The sequence below is a fragment of the Carcharodon carcharias genome, chromosome 2, assembly GCF_017639515.1.
Source record: "Carcharodon carcharias isolate sCarCar2 chromosome 2, sCarCar2.pri, whole genome shotgun sequence".
In the NCBI taxonomy this organism is placed as follows: Eukaryota; Metazoa; Chordata; class Chondrichthyes; order Lamniformes; family Lamnidae; genus Carcharodon; species Carcharodon carcharias.
In genome coordinates, this window is record NC_054468.1 from 56,222,746 (window position 1) to 56,243,202 (window position 20,457).

The window sequence follows — 20,457 nt, forward strand, 5'->3', positions numbered from 1 at the left end:
TTGTTTTAGATATGTTGACATAAAACTCCCATCTTATCTGGCTCAGGCATGCCTACACAAAGGCCTATGCCTAGTTGTGTCCTTGACTTGATAACAGACACATGAAAAAAACCTAATCTTTCTTGGCTGGGCTGTTCTGAATCAGCTCTGCCAGGCTGCTTAAAGACTTGAGACTTATAAAGGCTCTTTCAAAGCATGCAATTAACTTAGGATTTGATGAGGCCGTTAGACCACCTTTTCTTACAGCTACATTCCATTGTTGGGAGTAACAACAGATTCTGATAGCACTGAAATAAGTATGTTGAAATATAAAAAATGCAAAGTATTTTAAAGTTGTTCACCTAGAGACTGTTTTCTTAGTTTATAACAATGCAATTACCAGGTTGGTTGGACATAAAGGAACACTTGCAGCTATTAATGAAGGTGGCAGTTGAATTGAGTGTAGACATTATAGTCACCTGAGGCTAAAATTACTTGAGTCAATTTCATTATGCTCATGGTAACTGGAAACAGGAAAAATTAAAATCGCTAGGAAACTTCTGTGGCAAAGGTTGAAGGTTGAAAATCTTTCACCAGAAGAGCAAATGGTTGTAGCTTTAAGTCATAATGGTACAGATTCAAACCCAACAAGACGGTTATATGCCAAGGCTTTATGTAACTTAGGCAAACCAGAATTTACCGACTCCCTACTTTGTAGTAATATGCTCATCTGCAAATCTTACACATTCTAGGCCTTGCCCTTCCCTAACTCTTTCACTTTTCAATAAGAGGTATTCCACACCACAGATCATTCATGAATCAAAATGTTTTGGGAAGAAAACAGGTGCAAGATCTGACTGCTCCAATGGAAATTCTGCCATGAAGCTCAAAGCAAAAAACTGTACAACTTACACAGTTTCAAGGAAGGGAACAGAAATTTATCTGGCTTTTGAGAGTGCAGTGAATTGAAAATATTAAAGTAATTTGTCCTGTGTCAATTGCAGTCTAGCACATTTATTTTCACTGCCTACACTGAACCACTATATTTGAAGAAAATATGTATTCTTTGACTTCCAAAGAAAGTGACCCCATCTTGACCCCACTCAACTTCTTACAAATCACAGAATACACAAGCTTTTTTAAATTTTTATTTTTCTGTAAAAATGTATGACCACATGCAGACTAAAAACCAGTCTAACAAAGTAATCACCACAGTTTTAACAAATGAACTCATACTTAAATATACCCAGTGTCCATTTTCATTGTATAAAAATAAGGTATATTTCTACAGCAATCTTTCAAATTCTGTAGAATAGAGAAAAACTCTGCATACACAAATTTGTCCATGGTTAACTGTACACTGTCAAATAAAGTAATTTTTATATTTCTGAAAATGTGCAAATTCTTTTCCATTAGTTTTTCCATTAATGATCTTTGCATAAACCAAATAACTGTTTTTAAACAAACCCTTTATAAAAAAAGCATCATTTACAAGTCATTATACTACACATTTAACGTAATTAGATTTAGGCATTATTGTTAAATTAGCTCTTAGCATCTACCGACGATGCCTGCTGTGTCCTGAGTGACCACTGCTATGATGTTTGCTTTTATGGGATCTTTCATAAGAGCGTGATCGCTCATGCCTATCCCTATGGTGCTCTTTCTCATGCCGTCGTTTCTTCACAAGGTCACAACGGTCCCTGGATTTACTACGGCTACGTGATCTACTGTGGGATTTCTTCCTCTTGTGACCATGCCTAATAGAAATTTTTGTTTCCTCACTGCGATGAGATTTTGACTTGATGTGTGGTGATGTGTGATTGTGACGTCGACGAGGGGACACGCTGTGACTGTGGGACCTGCTCCTTGACCGGGAACTGTATGTCCCGGATCTGCTTCTTCTATTGTAACTAAAAGAAATAAAAAAAATCAAAATTAAACCAATGCAAAACAAAACCCCAGCACCAACAAAAATATCCAGAGTTGGTTTTGACAAGAGGGAAGAGGAATCATTTGAGAGCAAGTGCAAACACTGCCTGAATTTCTATTATGTCCTTCGTAGCAATATAAATGAGCCTCAATGTTCTTAGAATGGAGAATGAGGATAGGGGACAGGTAGCTTCCTGATCACCATCCATGCTCACATTTCAGGTGAATATCAGCTAAGTGTTGCCAAGAATGGAGTGGTGATTCCCCTGCAATAGATTGTTCTGCAAACACTTTCCACCTATGTTCATATGAAAATGGCTATTTGAGTAAAAATATCGAAGGTCAGTGCCTGTAGAAAACTACCCAAGCATGACTCATGGTTTGAGAGAAAACAAGGTTAAAACTGAAAGAGGGTTAATGGGGGAGGGGGAAGCTACACATTTTGGAAAGTTATTTTGTCAGAACAGAGTAATAGAAAACAGGCCAAAATCCACAAGGACATGGTACATTTGGTTACTTCTCCAATTTGATATCCATGTTTATTATTTGATCAACAAGAAAATTAATAATTCAGAATAAAGTATTGCTATTCAGGGTATTATATTGTTGTTGTGCTACTAGATCAGTAATCACGTGGTCTGACTGATGATCAGGAGATATGATCTCACCACAGCAAATGGAGAATTTAAATTCAATAAAATAAGAATTTGGAATAAAGCGCTAATATCAGCAATGGTGACTCTGGAACTAATGATTGTCATCAAAACCCATCTGATTCACTAATATCCTTTTGAGGGGGAAGAAATCTGCTATCCTTATTTGGCCTGCTTATATGGACCCATAACAATGCAGCTGACTCGGAGCCTAGCAAACCATAGCTGTATTCAAGGCAGTGACCCACCACCACCTTCTCAAAAGCAAATAGGATGGTCGGTGAATATTGGCCATGCCAGCTTACCTGTGAAGGAATAAAAACTTGGCTAATGTCATGATAAAATCTGGTAATGCCCCATCTTACTTTGAACAGATTAGAATTCCAATGCACACTCCCAATATATTAAGAATCTTATATATATGCATGCACATTCATTGCACTTTGCGCTAACCTTTCCCATTATAACTTCCCATGTCTTCATTTATAATGAGGTTTTATCTGTGTATCCTAATTATACAATCTGACCATTGGGTCCAAAGAAATGCTCACTATCTTCTGAACAGTTCTTAAACTACCTGTTTTGCTCAGTATCTTTAATTTCCAATGCTCAAAACAAGATTTAAAAATATGTTTGTGAATATGCAAATTGATATTTATCTATCAAATTGTCTTTTGATGTCTTCAGAATCTTGCATAACTCTGAATTTGGATTTTGCAGTTCATCTGGAAGCATCTGTGTCAGTCAAACGCATTGATGGCAGTGTTTTTAAAAAGATCTAGCACTTTCTGCTCTAACTTTCTCGATAATCCGAAAAAGGGGCAGCTTGAGTTAAAATTTAGTTTTTAATTAAAGAGGCTGTATCGTTGCGTGCTATGCAGAAAAGTGAACAAAATGACAAGCATTCTGGTCACAATTTCTACATCTTTAGTTTCCTAAAAACTTGGGAGGCAAGAGAATTTAGGAGATAGAAAAGAGATACATATAGGAGAAGGACTTGTAAACAAAATTTCAGAAGGAAACAGAAAGGGAGTTTAGAAAAGAAGGACAAGGGAGCCTCTTTAACTCCCACCCAAATGCAGCTTGCAGTGATTATATTCTTTCCCTGCCACAATATATACCACCCACTAGTCCTATTTAAAATTTAAAAAAAAGGGCACAAATACAAAAGCATGAAGACAGGATGGACACCAATTATAAGCAATGCTACAGATCAACTCTATATGGTGTACTTTTTCTTGTCCACATGTTCCACTAAATATGGCAGAAATCTATAATAGAAGTTAGCCATAACTTCATTGTTATTACACCATCTTGCTGGTTGAGATAATGCTGTATTACCATTGCCAGGAGGCTGCAATTAGAGCAACAAGCTTACATTAATAATGGAAGTTTTAAAAATAGGAACAGAATACACAACTTCAAATTAAGGACCAAAATACACCTATGCAATTATCTCCACTTCTGATGGCTATACATAGCATCGACTTCATATACAACAGTAACACCAAGAACAGGGTGAGTGAATACATTTTTATATAAAACTGAACACTAAAAATCAAATCATAGTACATACCAGAGTATCAAAATATACTGCTTCATGCATTTTAGGTCGCATTTCTTAACTTACAATTATGTTAATGACAATATATGAATATTCGACTTTGATGAGTTAGTCCAATATTACAGGCTATAATCTTTTATGCCCACTAATCGGACACTTCAATACTTACTGTCTTCGTGGCGAACGGGACCTTGACCTTGTTCGTGACCTTGAATGGCTGACACTCCTACTGTTTCGGCTTTGTTTACTTTCTTTCCTCAACCTATAGATTTTGGAAGACAAAAATATTATGCTGAGATAATTTGAGTGGCGATACCTCAATGACCATAATCAAGAATTTTCAAGCACAAAGGAAAAGTGTGCAGGATTACAGGGAAAATAAAGGAGTGGGGGGTGATGGCACTAACCGATTAGCTCTTTCAAAGAGCCAGCACAGATACAAATGGCCACTTCTCCCCTGCAAGATTGAGATTTTTTTCCACTTTGGGATATACCTTAAACCCCTGAGAGAACAGCCTCCAAATAAATTGATTACTAACCCATTGTAAGGACTTTTAGAGTTCAACTGTCGGTCTTCTGGTTCCTTTTTGATAGCTTTAGGGTTCTGAATTCCAGGAGTCTTGTCTTCTGTTTTAGCTTCTCTGGGAGAGCCTAAAACAAAAAAAAAAAAAAAATCCTCTTTCAGAATTTGACGTACCAAATATTTTAGTACTTTAACTGAGGGATAGTTAGCTGTACATTTAACTTCAAATGCAAAAATGAGTCAAGTACCTTAGTTACAATTCATCATTTACTTCAATTATTAAGCTTAAACTTTCAGCCAAATACACACCCATAACTTTAAGTCACAAAGAGCTACTCTGTGTCAGATCAATGGACAATCTTGTGACTGGGCGATTGGCCTGCCAGTACTTACTATGCAGAGCTTGGACATCTAATGTACACCTGTTCGAAGACAGTGGCAGCCTTCTGTCTTGTAAGACCATGGTTTATGCAGTGGTGGTTAACTGTTAAGCCTTGTTTTCAGCATTGTGAAAATGCTCCGTAGCAAAACTGGTCTGCCTTCTCCAGGGTGTAAGCCTGGGCAAAATTCATGGAGACCCTCTGACATTTGGCTGCCCAAATGTCAGAGTCCCCATCTTGACCTCCCTGGTCCACCCAAAGAAATGCAAAGCAAAACATCTAGCACCAGTTTGGTTGCAGGAGTTGCCAGAAAGGTGGCATATTTAGATATCAGCCCGCCTTTGGGCTCCACTTGATTTTTTAACAAGGTTACTCTCTCAGCCTTCAACTTTGCTGACATATTCACAAGGCAGTGGAGCTGTGTGTCCATAGCTGCATGATTGGTTCATGAGGTCATGTCAACATGCTGGCGGGCCTGAACGCTGCCTCCTCAGAATTCCTCTGAAGCTATAGCCTAGGGCCACAAGGACACAAGTTCCGTGTGTCACCATGAGGTGGCAGACCAGAGGGCTTGCCCATGGAGAGGCTGCCTACCAACAGGGAGACACATACACTTGGCTCTCTTTTTTGCATTGCTGCTAGCCAGTGATGTAGACTGAAAATGAGAAGCAAACTAGCACACAAAAGCAGAAAACAGAGTTAGTTGCTTTCTGCTCTGGCTTTCCAATGAAGACAATTGACACTAAAATATACCATTAATTTCATATACTTACATGGTTTAGAACCCGGAGAGAAGCCTCCCAAAGTGGAAAGAGCAGGAGTTCCATCAGGGTTCAATCCTTTAGCTTTCAATTTAGCTTCTTGTAATGCAACTTTCCTCTTTTCTACTTCTTTCTCCACATGCTCATAGTTGGGCTGTTAAGACACACATTCACTCATGAAATGCAGCAAATCAAAAGCTACCAGATATAGTACTACACATTGGATACTCAATGTTTAACCAATTAAGGCATTTTAGCAATCCTAAATGAATATTTAAATATTTGTCTAACTGACCTTCTTTCGAGTATAAAGTTTCAAAGTGGTGATGCAGATATCCTGGATTTCCTCCTCTTTTGCGCCAAAAAGGACAAACCAATGAGGGCGATTTGGTAAAACAATCTGAAGATGTAAAAAAAAAATGAAGCTAAGCAATACAAAGTACATAATTCCATGCAAAACTGAATTAAGAGTGTCTATTAATTAGTGAATAATACAGCTAGCTAAATTATTAGTTGCCAGCCATGTGGATACCCACTCACCTTGGATTTTCCCTCATCTTGGAACTGCACCATAGAGAATCATCTAGATTTATCAAGTTTCCAGCTAGGCATTAAGACCCAAAAAAGGTACTACTTTGCCTCCCAATTAGCATGCAGCAAAACATCAGAGCATTTCATCAGGCACTCATTAAATCAAATGACAAAATTAGAGAGATAGCACTATTTCGAATTATCGCAGACTGATTAAAGTTATGCAGTCAAAAAAACTTGGAAGAATAAATTACAAGTACTTCCAGATACTTTTTCTTTTAATCACTCTCCACTCACTTGTAAAGCTCTAGCCGCAAGGTAGATGCAAGCACAGGCTATAGTTTCTGGCTTAAACCGGACAAATACACTTGTGCGAAGGCTGTCATTCATGTAATTCCTGAAAGACATTAGAAACAAGAGTTATTAGAAGTTAATTAATTCCAAGTACATATATATATACACTAAGAAAGGAGACTCAAAACATTGTTCTTTTTTCATAGTTGGAAACAATATGCCCTCTGATATCTTCAGCACAGACCTCCAAAATTTCTAATAGTAAAGACATCATTTGAAATGTGGAATGCACAATATGATATTAAGTCACATTTCAAATGTATAAATACACTTGCGTAATAAGATTATATGTAATTTTCCAAAACATCCAGCTGAAATTCCCTAGCAGCTTTTAAGGAAAAGCAATATCCAAAGTAAGTTAAACAGACACTGATTCCCAAAGAGGATACATGCAGACTCCATTCCAGAAATTGAGTAATAGATTTAAAAAAGAGAAAGTACATAATTTATGCCCACTCTGGCACTCTCTGGTTTGCCAACAGAACAATGAATTACATCTACAAAATGTCCTGAAGTTTTAATCAACATTACGTTCATTACTTTTTGGAGATACATTATGGCACTACAAAAATCACATTTTCTCAAGTTTCTACTGTGGATAATGCATCATGAAAGACGGCAGGGCACCATGCAGAGCACAAACATATCATGGTCATCCTCAGTATGGGCCAGTGGCAACTCAAATAATGTAACCAGTCTCTCCAACACAAGAAAAAAAGAGTTGCAGTGCTCTTACTCTATGCACCTAATAGAAGGGTGGAAAAAAGTGTCAGAGCTCAGTTGTGACCATGAGCTGAATGGCCATTATGATTTTAGTGCACAACTTCACATATCAAAACTGGCCACCTAGCCTTAGCACCCGTGGAACAATACTCAAGGATGGGTTACTGGCTTCATGAAAAGTCAGGAGAGAAAAGAAAGGATATAGTATTTCCAAGTATGCCTCTACACCACATCTGGTAGTCAGGCTGACAAGACCAATGTTTGCGGCCATGTTATCTGTATTAAAGGATTACATCTAAAATAACAGCCTTTCTCAAACGGCAAGTGTATTTCCAGAACACTCATTTCAGATTTCATGCATCTGTCATCACTGGTTTTTAAAATCTCAATTGTCAGGTGAGGAATCAAAAAAAATCAAGTTGACAGCCTTTATTATGTTTTAACTCTGTCATCCTCAATTTGTCAAAACCCACCATAGTTGGGGAAAAATGGATGTTACCAAAGGGTTTTCAGTTAATCATGAATTTTTGTTGCAGATATTGCACCAATCTACAAAGAACTACAGGATTAGAAATGTCTCCCATTATCTCTCCAAAACCATGCTAGCATACAAGGGTATTCCATTTTAATATTCGCCTGGCAGATCTTTTGTAATAGTTCAACAGAAGCTCTGTGGCACAGCAACATATTTAAAGTGACCAGTTTTACCTAATATTTAAAACTACAATTTGAAACGAGGTTCATTTTATTGACGTTATTCACAAAGTTCAGCCAACAGCAAAAAAAAGTTTAATTAAATTAACACTCACTTGAGCTTCTAAAATATTGAGTTTTCCCTTTCAGGCAGGGAACAGAATTGCTAGGCCTAATTTGAATGACTTATAGTCTCAGCTGCAACCACTGCAATTACTTTAGGCATAATGTAGAATGGGCAGGGATGCTGAATGTTTGAGCCACTGAAGCAAACAACAATTTACAGCAGAACATTTTCAAAGTGGGGTAACTCCCTAGTTTTGGTCTGGTATCACCATATACAGATATATACAGAAGGGGGAGGCTTGTTGAACAAGAAAGCTCTGCTTCCAATGCATCTACACTTAAGCCTGTGGGACACTTGCTCCTACATAGCACAAACCCATTCCTCACATTTCATATTGTCTCAGCATAGGTTTTCCCTTAAAGCTTTCACTGTATTGCTGCTCAGTGCAAGCAGTCTTATCAACATTCAGCATCCACCACTCAATATTCACAATGAGCAATGATCACAGCTACAAGCTGAATTTATATGTATTTTTTTTCAAAGGAAGCTTGTTAAACTGATGCAATTTAAACTAGCTCCATGTAGCTTGACTTGAGAAAGTGCACCTGGCCATGATCAATTTCAATTATGAACTAAGATTTAACTTTCAATTATTAACCATAACTTATATTGTTTGCATTGTCCATTTATGGTAGCAGATGATTTCACGAGTAAACCCCATCCTACAAGAGTACCCCCTTGATTCACTGGGATCAACCACACAAAGGTCAGATTCACAACCCATTACCCACTCTACTGTTTAGAAGAGAAAGTGTAGCAGCAGAAACAAAGATTCTCATTTAGTAGAGATTGAGAATGTTGCTCACAAGCCTGCACTCTGCATATTACATCCAACTCTAATTCTGCCAGAAGAACTGTATACGAGAAACAGAATTAGCAAGTTAACATACATGGAACTAGTTCAAGATGCAACTCACCAACTAAACAAATTAAGTGACTTAAAGGTGAGACTTGAATTTAAAAATTGGGAGCAATTATATTAGGATAATTCATTCTTTAGATTCTCATAACCACATCTGCTTCCCCTACCCCCAAACCAAACTCAAGTAGTGAGCTAAAGTTATATCCATACGGGAAGCATCCAGAGAATTTTTGGCTGGAAGATCTAGTCAAGGTTAGATTGAAGCCTGTAAAGCAGGTCTAAGACCCTCAGTAGTGTGTTGCAAAATCTTTCCATTTGCTCCAGTTATGTTAAATATTTAGAGCAGTGTAGCAATTGGTGTGATTTAGTTCCTTCTCTTCACCATGCTTTAAAAATTCACATTCTAAAACTTAAGTCAACTAGAAACATTAGACATATAATCTAAGTTATTGAGAGTACACATGTTGAACATCCATTTTCAGAAATCAATACAAATCCTTCAAAACCCCGCCAGAACTAGATGATGTTGCCAGATGTTTTGTGACCACTTCAGTGAATAGCTGTCTCGGATGAGAGCTTGCACTGGATTGGCTGAAGAGGCAGCCAATCAAAGGCCATCCTGAGGTCATGTAGTTGAGAAGCAGTTCAGAGGGCAGAGTTCTTTGAGTTCTATGACTTACCATCATGGACTACCCTTTAATTAAAAAGAGTAGAAAAAAGAACAAAGTTAAATTGAGTTCTCCTTTATGACTGTGAACAAATAAGCCATGAAAACAGTATACAGAAATTGCAGTACCATGTTCAAAGAATTTACAGTACAAATGTACAACATTTAAAAACTGAGCTGTTACTGAATTGTCTGTACTCGTTTCTGTATGGATACAATTATAAAAGTTAGAATGCCAAATGCCAACTTTTAGCTTATTGAATTTTAGGTCTACTATATATATTAAACACATTATTTCATTTCAGATACAGTTTCCTTGGCTTTACATAGTCAGTCATGAAGAAGAAACTTACCAGGCTGTTTGGACAAGTGTTTGATTTCGTTCACAGTCGAGCACTTGAAGATACATAAAAATTATCTAGGGAGAAAAAACAGGTTGTGTTATTTTTAACAACTTAATAATTTCCAGTTCTACAGGTAAAATGCAACCATCTACAGACTTACCTTGTGTGGATGCTTTACATGAACGCAAAATCCCAATTCCTTCAATACTCGTCTTTCTGCTTTGATCACTTGGTTTTTGGTATTAATGTAGTTTTGATCAAGTATCAGTGGTGTTGGGGTCCTGGTTTAAAAAAATCAAAACTATTTGCAAGTCTAAAACAGAAACACTCAAAAATTAGTTTGCTCTTCTAATTCTCTATAAAGGACTTTTTTCCCCTTCCAACCAACCAGAAGAAACTCCTGTAACTGCCTCCAAAGCCTTGGTCTTGTGCTGTCCATTTCAAACTGAAAATCATACAGCAAATATGCTGAAGAACCTGTTTAGCAGTTACCACCAGTTATGAAGGAAATAATATTCTAGAATAGTAGAACCTATCCAAGAAAATAAGGCCATTATAATAGACAGATGGTTAGCAATTTCTGCAGAAGTTTACTGAACAATATACAACATAACTAAACTTCAAAACCTAAATCATGTGCATTTTCTCAATACTCATTTTAACCAACACCATACACTATTATGCTACAATAAAGACCAAAATTCCAAAAGCCTGACAATTAAGATGTAACTTAAATGCGCAAAATGTACAGAACGTCATTCTGAATGGTAATCTCTTCACACGACTAATAAAATGCTTTTGTCCGTTCTTCTGATGCCAATCTGCTCACAAAGCCACACAGCTAAGTCTTTTTTTCAATGTTGTCATCTTAAACCACAGAAAAAATTCTGTAAAACAATTAAAATTTGGAATAATCTCATAGCTGATTTATTCGATGTGTAAATGGTCTACTGCATTATTTAAAACACTTCAAAGTACCTGAGCAAATCAACTGTTTTTATTTTGATTCAAGGCCAAGCATTTGCAAGTCTTTAAAAAAGACATTCTCCAAATAAAAACAAGTAATTGTACAAAAGTTAAGCTTCAACTCACCTACAATGTACTACCTCTGCCCCGCCATATCCAAATTTATGTTACAGAGATGTATTCATCGCCTCTTAAGACTGAATGGCATTACCTCCAAGTATGGTTTTCAAAGTTAATTCAGCATTGATAAAGTGAACTCAGCTCCAGACTTATTGGAGCAGTACAGTAGCCATGGACCAAAATGGCTTACTACAGACATTTTAATGGCAGCTTTAGAAAGTATATTTGTATTTTTATTTATAACTTACTCCTCAAATCAATAGGGCTTGTAGACATTGAATGCCAGATTTAAATGAACAGTAATTCGTCATGCTTAAATGCAGTACTTGCTGCAAAGCTTGCAAGATTAATTGGAGGAGTTAAATATATCTTGGATCTGAGCTCAATTTCTTAGGGCTGAACAAATCTAGTCTGTTCCAACACCTTTTTATACCTGTCTTACTAGCTCCATTGAAGGTATTTTTTTTAATGACATTGCCCACCTCAATAACATTAGTTTTAACAAGTTATTTCCCGTAGATGGGCATGACTACCCTAATATATCGGCAATTTCATTTGTTCTATTCGACCAAGGATAACTTCTATTTACAAAGCTGTAACACTGCTTACCAACCTCCTACTTCTAAATGGGGTGATGCATTTGCAGATGTTTCCTTTTGCAGGACTTAAATTAATTCATGTGCCCTGAAATGTATTCTTCGGTAAGCACGGGAATGTTTTAACTTGGTGATAAACTGATCTTTGAATTAAAGTCAATCTTAATTCAACAGTTCAATGCTCAATGCATTTAAATTGACTTGTGCTTAAAAGTTAGTATACTATGAAGAATAATCAACAGCTGTATAACATTAGCAGATTTCAAGTCAGTATTATCCTTTTCCTTACAGGGGGCACCTTAAAGTGATGAAACATTACAAGTAGTAAAAATACAAGTTATTTTATAAATGTATGCTCAAAATCTACATGAAGTTACAACATCAAGACGGCATAAAGAAGAGCACTCGGAAAAATTACTAAACAGAAAGCCACTAGAAAGATTACTTACATTAGCAAGTTAAAAATCCTTTTCTTATCCTAACTACATTATAACCTATACACTTCTACATTACATAATACAACTCTACAGAACGCTTCCTGCATTCCTGAATTGTAGACTGATCTTTTCCCAGTTGAACTTTGCTGGGGCCAACAACAGGCAGATGTTAAAAATGCACCCAATTCATTATACAGCAAGTTCAAAGGAAAGCAGAGTCTAGTGCTCGCAAGAACACTTGTCCAAAATATGTTTCTAACTGCTAAAACCATTAACTACAATGAAGTACTACTCTGACTAATCTGAAGATGAATTATTTTCTCTTCAATGGAATTTAATTCATTTGTTAAATTTTTTTACCATAATAACTTAGTGAAAAGCAATCTCGAATTGATTTTGCATTTAGTCACATTATTGACAATATTCTTTGGATTTTGGGAATTGTCTAAATTTGTTTCAAAATACTTATTTACTGAATTTTAAATTCATGAAATTAAACATTTTAAACAGTTAAGTGCACTAATAATTTTAAGTTACAAGATGCTAAATGTAGTGTCAATACCCTTTAGAATTTTGTATCTTTTAAACTGAATGGTTTAGCTAGAAAATTGCGTTTCAACAGTTGAACATTTAAACACAGGATAGTACGATTAATGTACAGCATAAGCAATTTCCCCAAGCAGCATTTCCACTTTTACATATTTACCAGTCATCCAGCATGGACCATATACTCCCAGATTTCCATTAGCAATCAGCTCAATTGATCAGCTTCCATTATTCTTTCTCAACAATATAAAATTATCTTTAATTGAAAGTTGAGGCAATCTCTACCTATGTGCAATATTGAGAAATATAGACCAGCAGTTCTGTGGTTAAACTCTAGTCTGAGTATTTGCTACAAGTAGACTTAACAGGGAAAGCAAGTACAAGGAAAAACAAAAATATTGGCCTGGATGGGTTACTGCTTCCGATTAAACTGCTGAAAAATGAACATGGATAAGGAAGAGAAAAGGATTTGGCTTGGCTGGCAGTTGTCTCCATGGTCAGCAATCCATCAAAACTCATTTGCTTCAAGACAATCTGACCCATTATTGAGGGATTATAGGGTTATCACTAATGAAATCACTCCCCAGAAAGAGTTGACACTTTATTTGAGGTGGGGGGGCATGGAAAAGGAGAATTAAAGCAAGTGAGAAATATCAAAAGCTCATCACAAGCATGTAGGCTATGTTTTAAAATAAATTTTAGGTAACAATTGCACATTCATGTATCTACTTGTCAATATAATGATCCACATTATTTTAGAAAAATATTTTAAGAGCTTGTTTTGTGTTGCCTGTGTGAACTCTTCCCATTATAAATAACTGGGAAGTACATTTTATAATGGAAACTGCCCATGTAAAGGTGCTATGCAGTAATTACACCTTTCCACAGCTGGTGGCACTTACACCAGAGTGTTACATTTCCTTATGCCCCAAGCTAGACTGCAAGTGATCTCCAGTACTGCAACTTACACCTTCTCCACTTCTTAAAACTGGACGTTCTGTCTAGTATATTAAAAAAACTAAAGCTACAATACCTAAAATTACATCTACACACTTATCCAAGCCCTCAAACCTTTTCCTAATGACTAGTTAAACACTTCCTGCAAAATGTCTTGGGAAATCAAACATTAAAAATGCAATTATTACTTACTAAAATGCTATTTATAGCGTGTTGGATTAAAAGCATGAAGCTATTTTTCTTGATACCATGCAATAATTTCTTTGTCTCTATGCAGTGACATAATTAAAATCTTCAGCTATAAGCAACACATTTGAATAAAATTATTTTAGTGCAAGACATTTGACCAACTGATTAGCCACAATGACTATTTTGTCGATGAAAATTGTGATGTTAGATTCTCTGAAAAAATAATCTTCAAAAATTGAATGTAACATGACTTTGTGCTTCCAATTTTGATTCTGGCCTGAACTAACTTAAGGTGTTTCAATTCTCATCCTAAGGCCACATTTTTATACCATTATCTGACATTAGTGTCAAGGTCACAGGTTGAGCTTTTCCTACCCCAATACTAAGTTACCTCATTGTCCCTTCGACTTGCTGCTATTTCAGGCATTAGCTGATTATTTCAGATGTTGCTGGTTAACCAATTTGTAGGTCTGCTTGTTTGGAAAAAGCTGTTGCTGGCCCTGTTTCCTCATTGATGCAGTTAGAATTTATGAAGTATTGGAGGTTCAGTACCAAGAACAAATCTTTCCAAGACACCAGGACAATGAAAATTGATTCAGCAAATTCAGGTATCCAAAAAACACACTATGGCATGAGCAATTGGGATTTTATGGCTGAACAGTCTTATTATAGTTCACACACACCTAGAAAATATGGGTGCATTTACAGGAGTTTGATGCCAATGTAAAGTAGTTCCAGCTGTGAACTGTAAACTCCTGCAGCATAAAAATATCCTAACCGTTTCTGGATTAAAGCAGAATGTGGTGCTCCTCCAAAGAATCCCATTCTCTCCTTATTCCAGCGTCAATTGGAATCTGACTCCGAATTGAACATCAACTGCAGGGTCAATGTGCAGTAAAACTACTTCACATCAGCACTGCAGTAATGGAGCAATTGTAACCTAAAGACATACATTTATATAGCAATTAGCTATCTAATTCCTATGAAGTGTAGAAACTGTTTTGTGTAAACAGCCATTTCAAACCGCAATGAGATGAACAGCCAGAACCAACTGTTCAGTATGGTGTTGGTGAAGGAGAAGCATTGCACAAGAGAGAACCCCCCAACAAAAAAAGTTTGGAAACATTAGGTGTTTGATAAAGATCCCACTGAACTGTTAGAGGAACTTGTCTGAAATGAGATTCGCAATTACCTGAGCCTAAAGGTGGACTTCAGTTGAACATCTCATCAAAAAGGCAACAGCTGACAATGCAGCAGTCCCTCAAAATCACACTGAAGCATTAGCCTTGATTGCACACAAGCCCTGCAAGAGGTCTTGAACTTATAGTTTTTTACTCAGAGGCAAAGTTTTAATTTGAACCAAAGTCTTATCTTGTGATTTCAAATCAGCTTTCAGCTGGTATTGATAAATATCCAAGCCAACATAGAAAGGGCAGTTACAAATTTTCTTTTTGAAAAACTGAACATTGCTACTCAGGATTTGTCACCCCAAACACAATCCACCTGTTATATTTTGGACAATTTTAATTACTATTTCTAAAAAGAGAACTTATAAAAAAAGAGAATTTCTATCCTATAATCAGATAGCAAAACAAACCCATTTACTTAAGTGCAAAAGCTGGGGCACGTTTATCATTAAAACAGAATTGGCAATTCCTCAATTTACTACAAAATTCTATCCTTACTTTCAAAAAAACCATGTGCTAAAACTTAAGCAATGTGTAAAATAAACATTTCGGTCTATTTCCAACAATACTTCACTCAACTCAGCTTTTCAAAGGCCCTATTACAATTTTTTTTAAAAAATGATTCTTTACAAGCTTCAAGTTTCTGAAGAAACATACTAACCTCCCTGTCATTTAGAGTAGATATTTATAAAAAAAAACAGCCAAGGCAAAAAATGTGATGGTACCACCTGGACAGCAAAGACAAAAAGCTGAGAGCCAAGTACAGGAGTTCCTAGGTTTTAATGGTGCTGTGCCCAACCTTCCAAAGCCCCCGATTCCAGTGACCCGTTCAAAGAGCACTGGTTCTCCATCGGGATCAAACGGCACTTCTTATTTTCACTGTTGCCATGTCGACAGCTTCATCTTTACGTACCATTCCACATCACCCAGTCTTTGGTAAATGTAGTTGGTCGCTGTTAGGTTGGTTGCAAGGGAAAAAAGAATAAAAGTCAATATTGCATTTTAACTTCATGCACAATAGTAAAAACGATCACAGTAAGAAGCAACCCGAATTTCACATTCAAATTGTAGTATTCAAGATTAATCATTCTCTATGATTTTTTTGAATCTATCGTAAATCCTGTGAAATTATGGTTCATATTTTTCCTTTTTTGACAAAAGAATTCTTGACGCATCAGTAAGTCACAAAATGTGGAGAAAAATTGGTTAAGTTTCTCTCCCTCCCCAAGTGATACAATGGGTAACCTTAGAATTTAAAATTCTGTAGATTAAATAAAAATTAATTAGCCTTAAATTTTAACTATGCAAGAAATTGCTTGACCCATTATCTTTCTTACACAATTCTACAGCTCACCAATTAAGTAAAAAATTTACTAGCTTCAATTAAGAAGCAGTCGATGGTATACGAACAATACAAATTCACATAATACAGCATTAGAATGCAATTGCAATTTCTTACAGCTCTTCAAACTTTAGGAAGTCAATATTTGTAAATTATTTCTTGGTTTTCTGCTATATATGCAGACTGGCAATGTGGTAATGTGTTTGGAGCAGCTTTAAATAGACAGGTCTGACACACTTCTATACACAGATTCATACTGCCATTTATCTAGTTACGTGTTGCCTTGTGCCAGTGTTTCCAGACTGCCTTCTTCTGAGATGGGAAAGAGCATCACAATGCTGCGCCATGACTCGAAAACTCCAGTGAGCTCCAGAATGCAATTAGTTCCTTTTACATCTACTTGGCTAACTCAAATTCTAGACTCTGGTCAGCACTTTTGCAAGCTAACTTAAAAGGAACTTTTATATTTGGTGCTATAGTTTGGGTCACAAGAGACCAACGTCTGTGTGTTCCCTCCTTGCACTTACATTGTTGGCAGAAGCGTGGAACCACATTTTAGATTGGAACTGTTTACACTATACAAGAAGAGTGCAATCTACAGAAGGAAAACCAGCCTCCCTTCAACAGCAATACTCCTGCATAGCGCTAAAAGCATAGTTAAACCTGATCACAACAGAATCGCCCTGAAGAGTCATACGGACTCAAAATGTTAACTTTTTTTTCTCTCCATAGATGCTGTTAGACCTGCTGAGTTTTTCCAGCATTTTCTGTTTTTGTTTCACAACAGAACAAAGTTCATTAATAACAGCGATATCATTCTTACCTATCTTATTTCACAGTATTATGATAAAGGAGAAATTTCTCCTTTGAACTTAAATTGATGTCTTACAGCTATCAATTTAACAGTACAACTCAAACATGTTATGACTCCCTAGCTAATCTTAACTGCTCTATTTTAGCTTATTGTATGTTTAAAATTAATGTTTTGCTGCCAAAACTAAATTCAAAGTTATAAAATTCCCTCTCATCAGATCAACTTGACTAACTTTTTTGAGCTCATTCCCTATCCAAATTTTATGTTCTTAATGATGATGACTCACCCTGGGGTACAGGATTACTTGTGATAGGAGATCGCTTGCACCATATAAAAGTGGCTATTCTTCATCCACAAGCTTAGACAATGAACGTTAGCAGGCTACTTGGTCACAATCTTAACGTCAGCCACCCCCCACCACCCCACCCCCTTGAATATATTCCGCAGGAGCTATTGAGCAGTAATGGATTCTTCCTGTTCATCCTTCCCCAACACACTGGGTCACTGCAACCAAGTGTAGCACCTGTGATATTAAGATCTGCTAACTCAGTTCAGGCCAAGAATTGAACTTGGGACCATCCTGGTCTGTATGTTTTATTAAATCACTGTTTTCCCCTCTCAGCCAACAGTGAAGACCAGATGCAACCGATTAGTAAGACTCCTGAAAGCTTGGGCATGTTAAGGAATGCTTTTTGCATATCAGCAAACACTGGAATTGAAGAAAAAAGCTTACCTTTTGCCTCTTAGCTGGCGCAAATGGTGGAATACATTTATCACATCTCTCACACGACGAGGTGCTTCTTCAATTTTTGATGCAAGATTGATACAAGCCATTGCAACAATCTGGAAAAATAATCATTTTGGTTACCAGCTGATCTCCCATGCTGTTAGTAATCCACGGTCAGTGGATTATTTTGTAACAGGGACATGCAGCAGAAAAAACGGTATTGGTGTAACCTCTAGTCTGATCTTTTTAAGCTATATCCTGAAGTTAAAGGCAAATTGATCTTTAGGTATCCAGAGATCAGATTGTGATATTCCTCACAGCAAAAATTCACTATGTTATTTTTTAAACATTACACTAATTTTCCCAAGTGACCAGAGTGTGGGACACATCCCAAAATTTGAAAGGTACACAAACCAATCTCATGTGGCATTGCATTAATGTGAAGCTGAAGCGCAGTTAGAGGCCAGAGATAACTGGATCAGGATTTGCTTAATGACTAGGCCCCACAACAGCATATTAGAGTGTGATAAATGGATATATGATTGGAAGCATCTTACTGCTGAAGCCAGTGCTTAGTTCAACATTAGAAATTGGAAAAACAAATAATTCCCCCCCTTAAAGGGTGGAGACCAAAATTTGTTCAAACCTACCACTGTCACAGTAAAGACCACCTGATCGCAGAGTAACCTAACTATTCTAAGTAGGTTTCAAAGTTAACGGTGACCTATAATTGAGATATTTTATGATTACAAAGTAGTTATATGATCACAATGATTACAGCATAAAAGGCCATTCAGCCCATTGAGTCTGCAATAGCTCTGTACAAGAGCAATTCAACTAACCCCACACCCTTGCTTTTCCCCTGCAATCTTGTGCTTTCATCTTCGGGTGCTTATCTAATTCCTTTTAAAAGCCACAATTGAATCTATCTTATTCTATCTCCTCTGTTGAGAGGCCAGAACAAGAGGGCATAAACTTTAAAATTAACGTCAGGCATTCAAGGGTGATTTCAGGAAGCACTTCTTCACACGAAGAGTCATCGAAATGTGGAACTTATTTTCAATCCTCCAAGAAGCCATGTGCGGGCATCAATTGAAAATTGCAAAAATGAAATTAAACTTTGTTGGGCAAGGGCACTGAGGTTAGGGAATCAAGGCAGGTAGGAGTTAAGAAACAGATCAGACTTGATGTAATTGAATGGGGCTGCATGGCTCACACCCGCTGTTACACAAATTTAGTGGTAGAACCAGAAATTCCTAAATATACTGCACTACATTTGTTACCGCGAAAATACAATCCAACTCCACAAGTTTTACAAGTTGGAAGTGTGGAACCCTGGTGCTAATAGAGGGAGTTAGAAACTGAACTCCAGCCCGGGCTCTCAGGGAGTGGCGACAGGCGAAACGTAGACACTCGCCAGGAGGCCGCTTCCATTTTGAATGAATCACCCGCCCGGCTCGGCCTCCATTTCCAACAAGCCTCTGCCGGGCCCGGGACAAAATGAGCGAATTAAAGCCAACCACCGCGCAAACAGGCCCACGCAGAGCGGGCGGATCCGCCGAGAGGATTTCATCCCCCAACCCCCTCTCCAAATAACCGGGACTCACCTCGAAACTGTGCTTGACGAAGGACTTGGAGAAGAAGAAGCGCTGGAACAGGACCTGGGCCGTAGCCATGGCCACCTGCGGGACAGAGAAGACGGGAGAGTTTGAGAAAGACTTGAAACCGGGGATGAGCGCGGCCTCGCCGGCCCTCCAACCCGAGGCCCAGAACCCGCCGATACCCACCTGCGGTAAGCGCAGCAAGATTCCGGCCGACTGAATTAATTCACAGCCCAGGATCCGCAAGTCGGTCTCCACCTCCAGGTCCAGGCCATCCTGCATGGACGGGGTGGGTGAGAGCTTCTCCTCGGGGATGAGGGAGTTATCGATGGTGAGGAAGACAGCCGAGTAAACCTTGTCTCCGATCAGAATCCCCTCGCTCGTCGCCATTTTGTCTCAAACAAAAAAAATAAAATGGGAAAAAAGGAGCTGGCGCGGCGCAGGCGCGGTGCGCACCACCCAACTCCTCCCACAGCTACGTGCTGTATTAATCCCCGTCACAATATAGAGCCTCTCAAAAACACCCTAAAAGCAGCTAAGAGAACACGACAAAATCCGCTCAAACAGTGTCGAAATACCGCTATCGAGATTTTATTTTTTCCCACGCATTACAAGCTTTGCTTGCGTGAAGTGACGATGATAGTTTCGCAATTGCGACGGGGAAATGCCGTGACGTAATTTCTGGAAAGACTTTAACCTCTTCACACCACCCCGGCTCCGCGGAGGGAGCGATGCCCGGAACTCATTTCGTCTTCGGGCGGGGGAAGAGCGCGCCTCGCCACTGACGTCAGCAGGAGCCTCTCCTTTGTGACGCAGGCGCGGAGTTTGACGCAAAGTGACCAATGCCAATTGTGCGGCGAGGAAACACTGCTTTCCTATTGG

General features: G+C 37.8%; 1 protein-coding gene across 2 annotated transcripts; it reads right to left on the reverse strand.

The window, feature by feature from the left end:
* Positions 1-1,440: 1,440 nt before the first annotated feature.
* ccnl1a (cyclin L1a) lies at positions 1,441-20,094 on the reverse strand. Of its 2 annotated transcripts, XM_041209592.1 has the most exons (11): positions 19,762-20,089; positions 19,582-19,656; positions 17,981-18,090; positions 10,254-10,374; positions 10,103-10,167; positions 6,621-6,720; positions 6,088-6,192; positions 5,805-5,946; positions 4,668-4,779; positions 4,298-4,390; positions 1,441-1,892 (listed from the first exon to the last, which is right to left on the reverse strand). In XM_041209592.1, exons 1-11 carry the CDS (start codon positions 19,963-19,965, stop codon positions 1,538-1,540), a joined length of 1,482 nt encoding a protein of 493 aa, XP_041065526.1. In that variant the 5' UTR covers positions 19,966-20,089; the 3' UTR covers positions 1,441-1,537. The 2 variants fall into 2 exon arrangements, 1 of the variants encoding a protein (XP_041065526.1); XR_005945650.1 differs by lacking the exons at positions 1,441-1,892; positions 4,298-4,390; positions 4,668-4,779; positions 5,805-5,946 and adding an exon at positions 9,763-9,776 and having other exon boundaries at positions 6,143-6,192; positions 19,762-20,094.
* Between the last annotated feature and the right edge of the window lie 363 nt (positions 20,095-20,457).

Excerpts from the sequence above, each read along its gene's own strand:
- ccnl1a (XM_041209592.1), bottom strand. The coding sequence starts at position 19,965 with ATGGCGACGAGCGAGGGGATTCTGATCGGAGACAAGGTTTACTCGGCT. Across the intron at positions 18,091-19,581 it reads TCGTCAAGCACAGTTTCGAG|ATTGTTGCAATGGCTTGTAT; the intron begins GTGAGTCCCGGT and ends TTATTTTTCCAG. Across the intron at positions 1,893-4,297 it reads TCCCGTTCGCCACGAAGACA|TTACAATAGAAGAAGCAGAT; the intron begins GTAAGTATTGAA and ends TATTTCTTTTAG.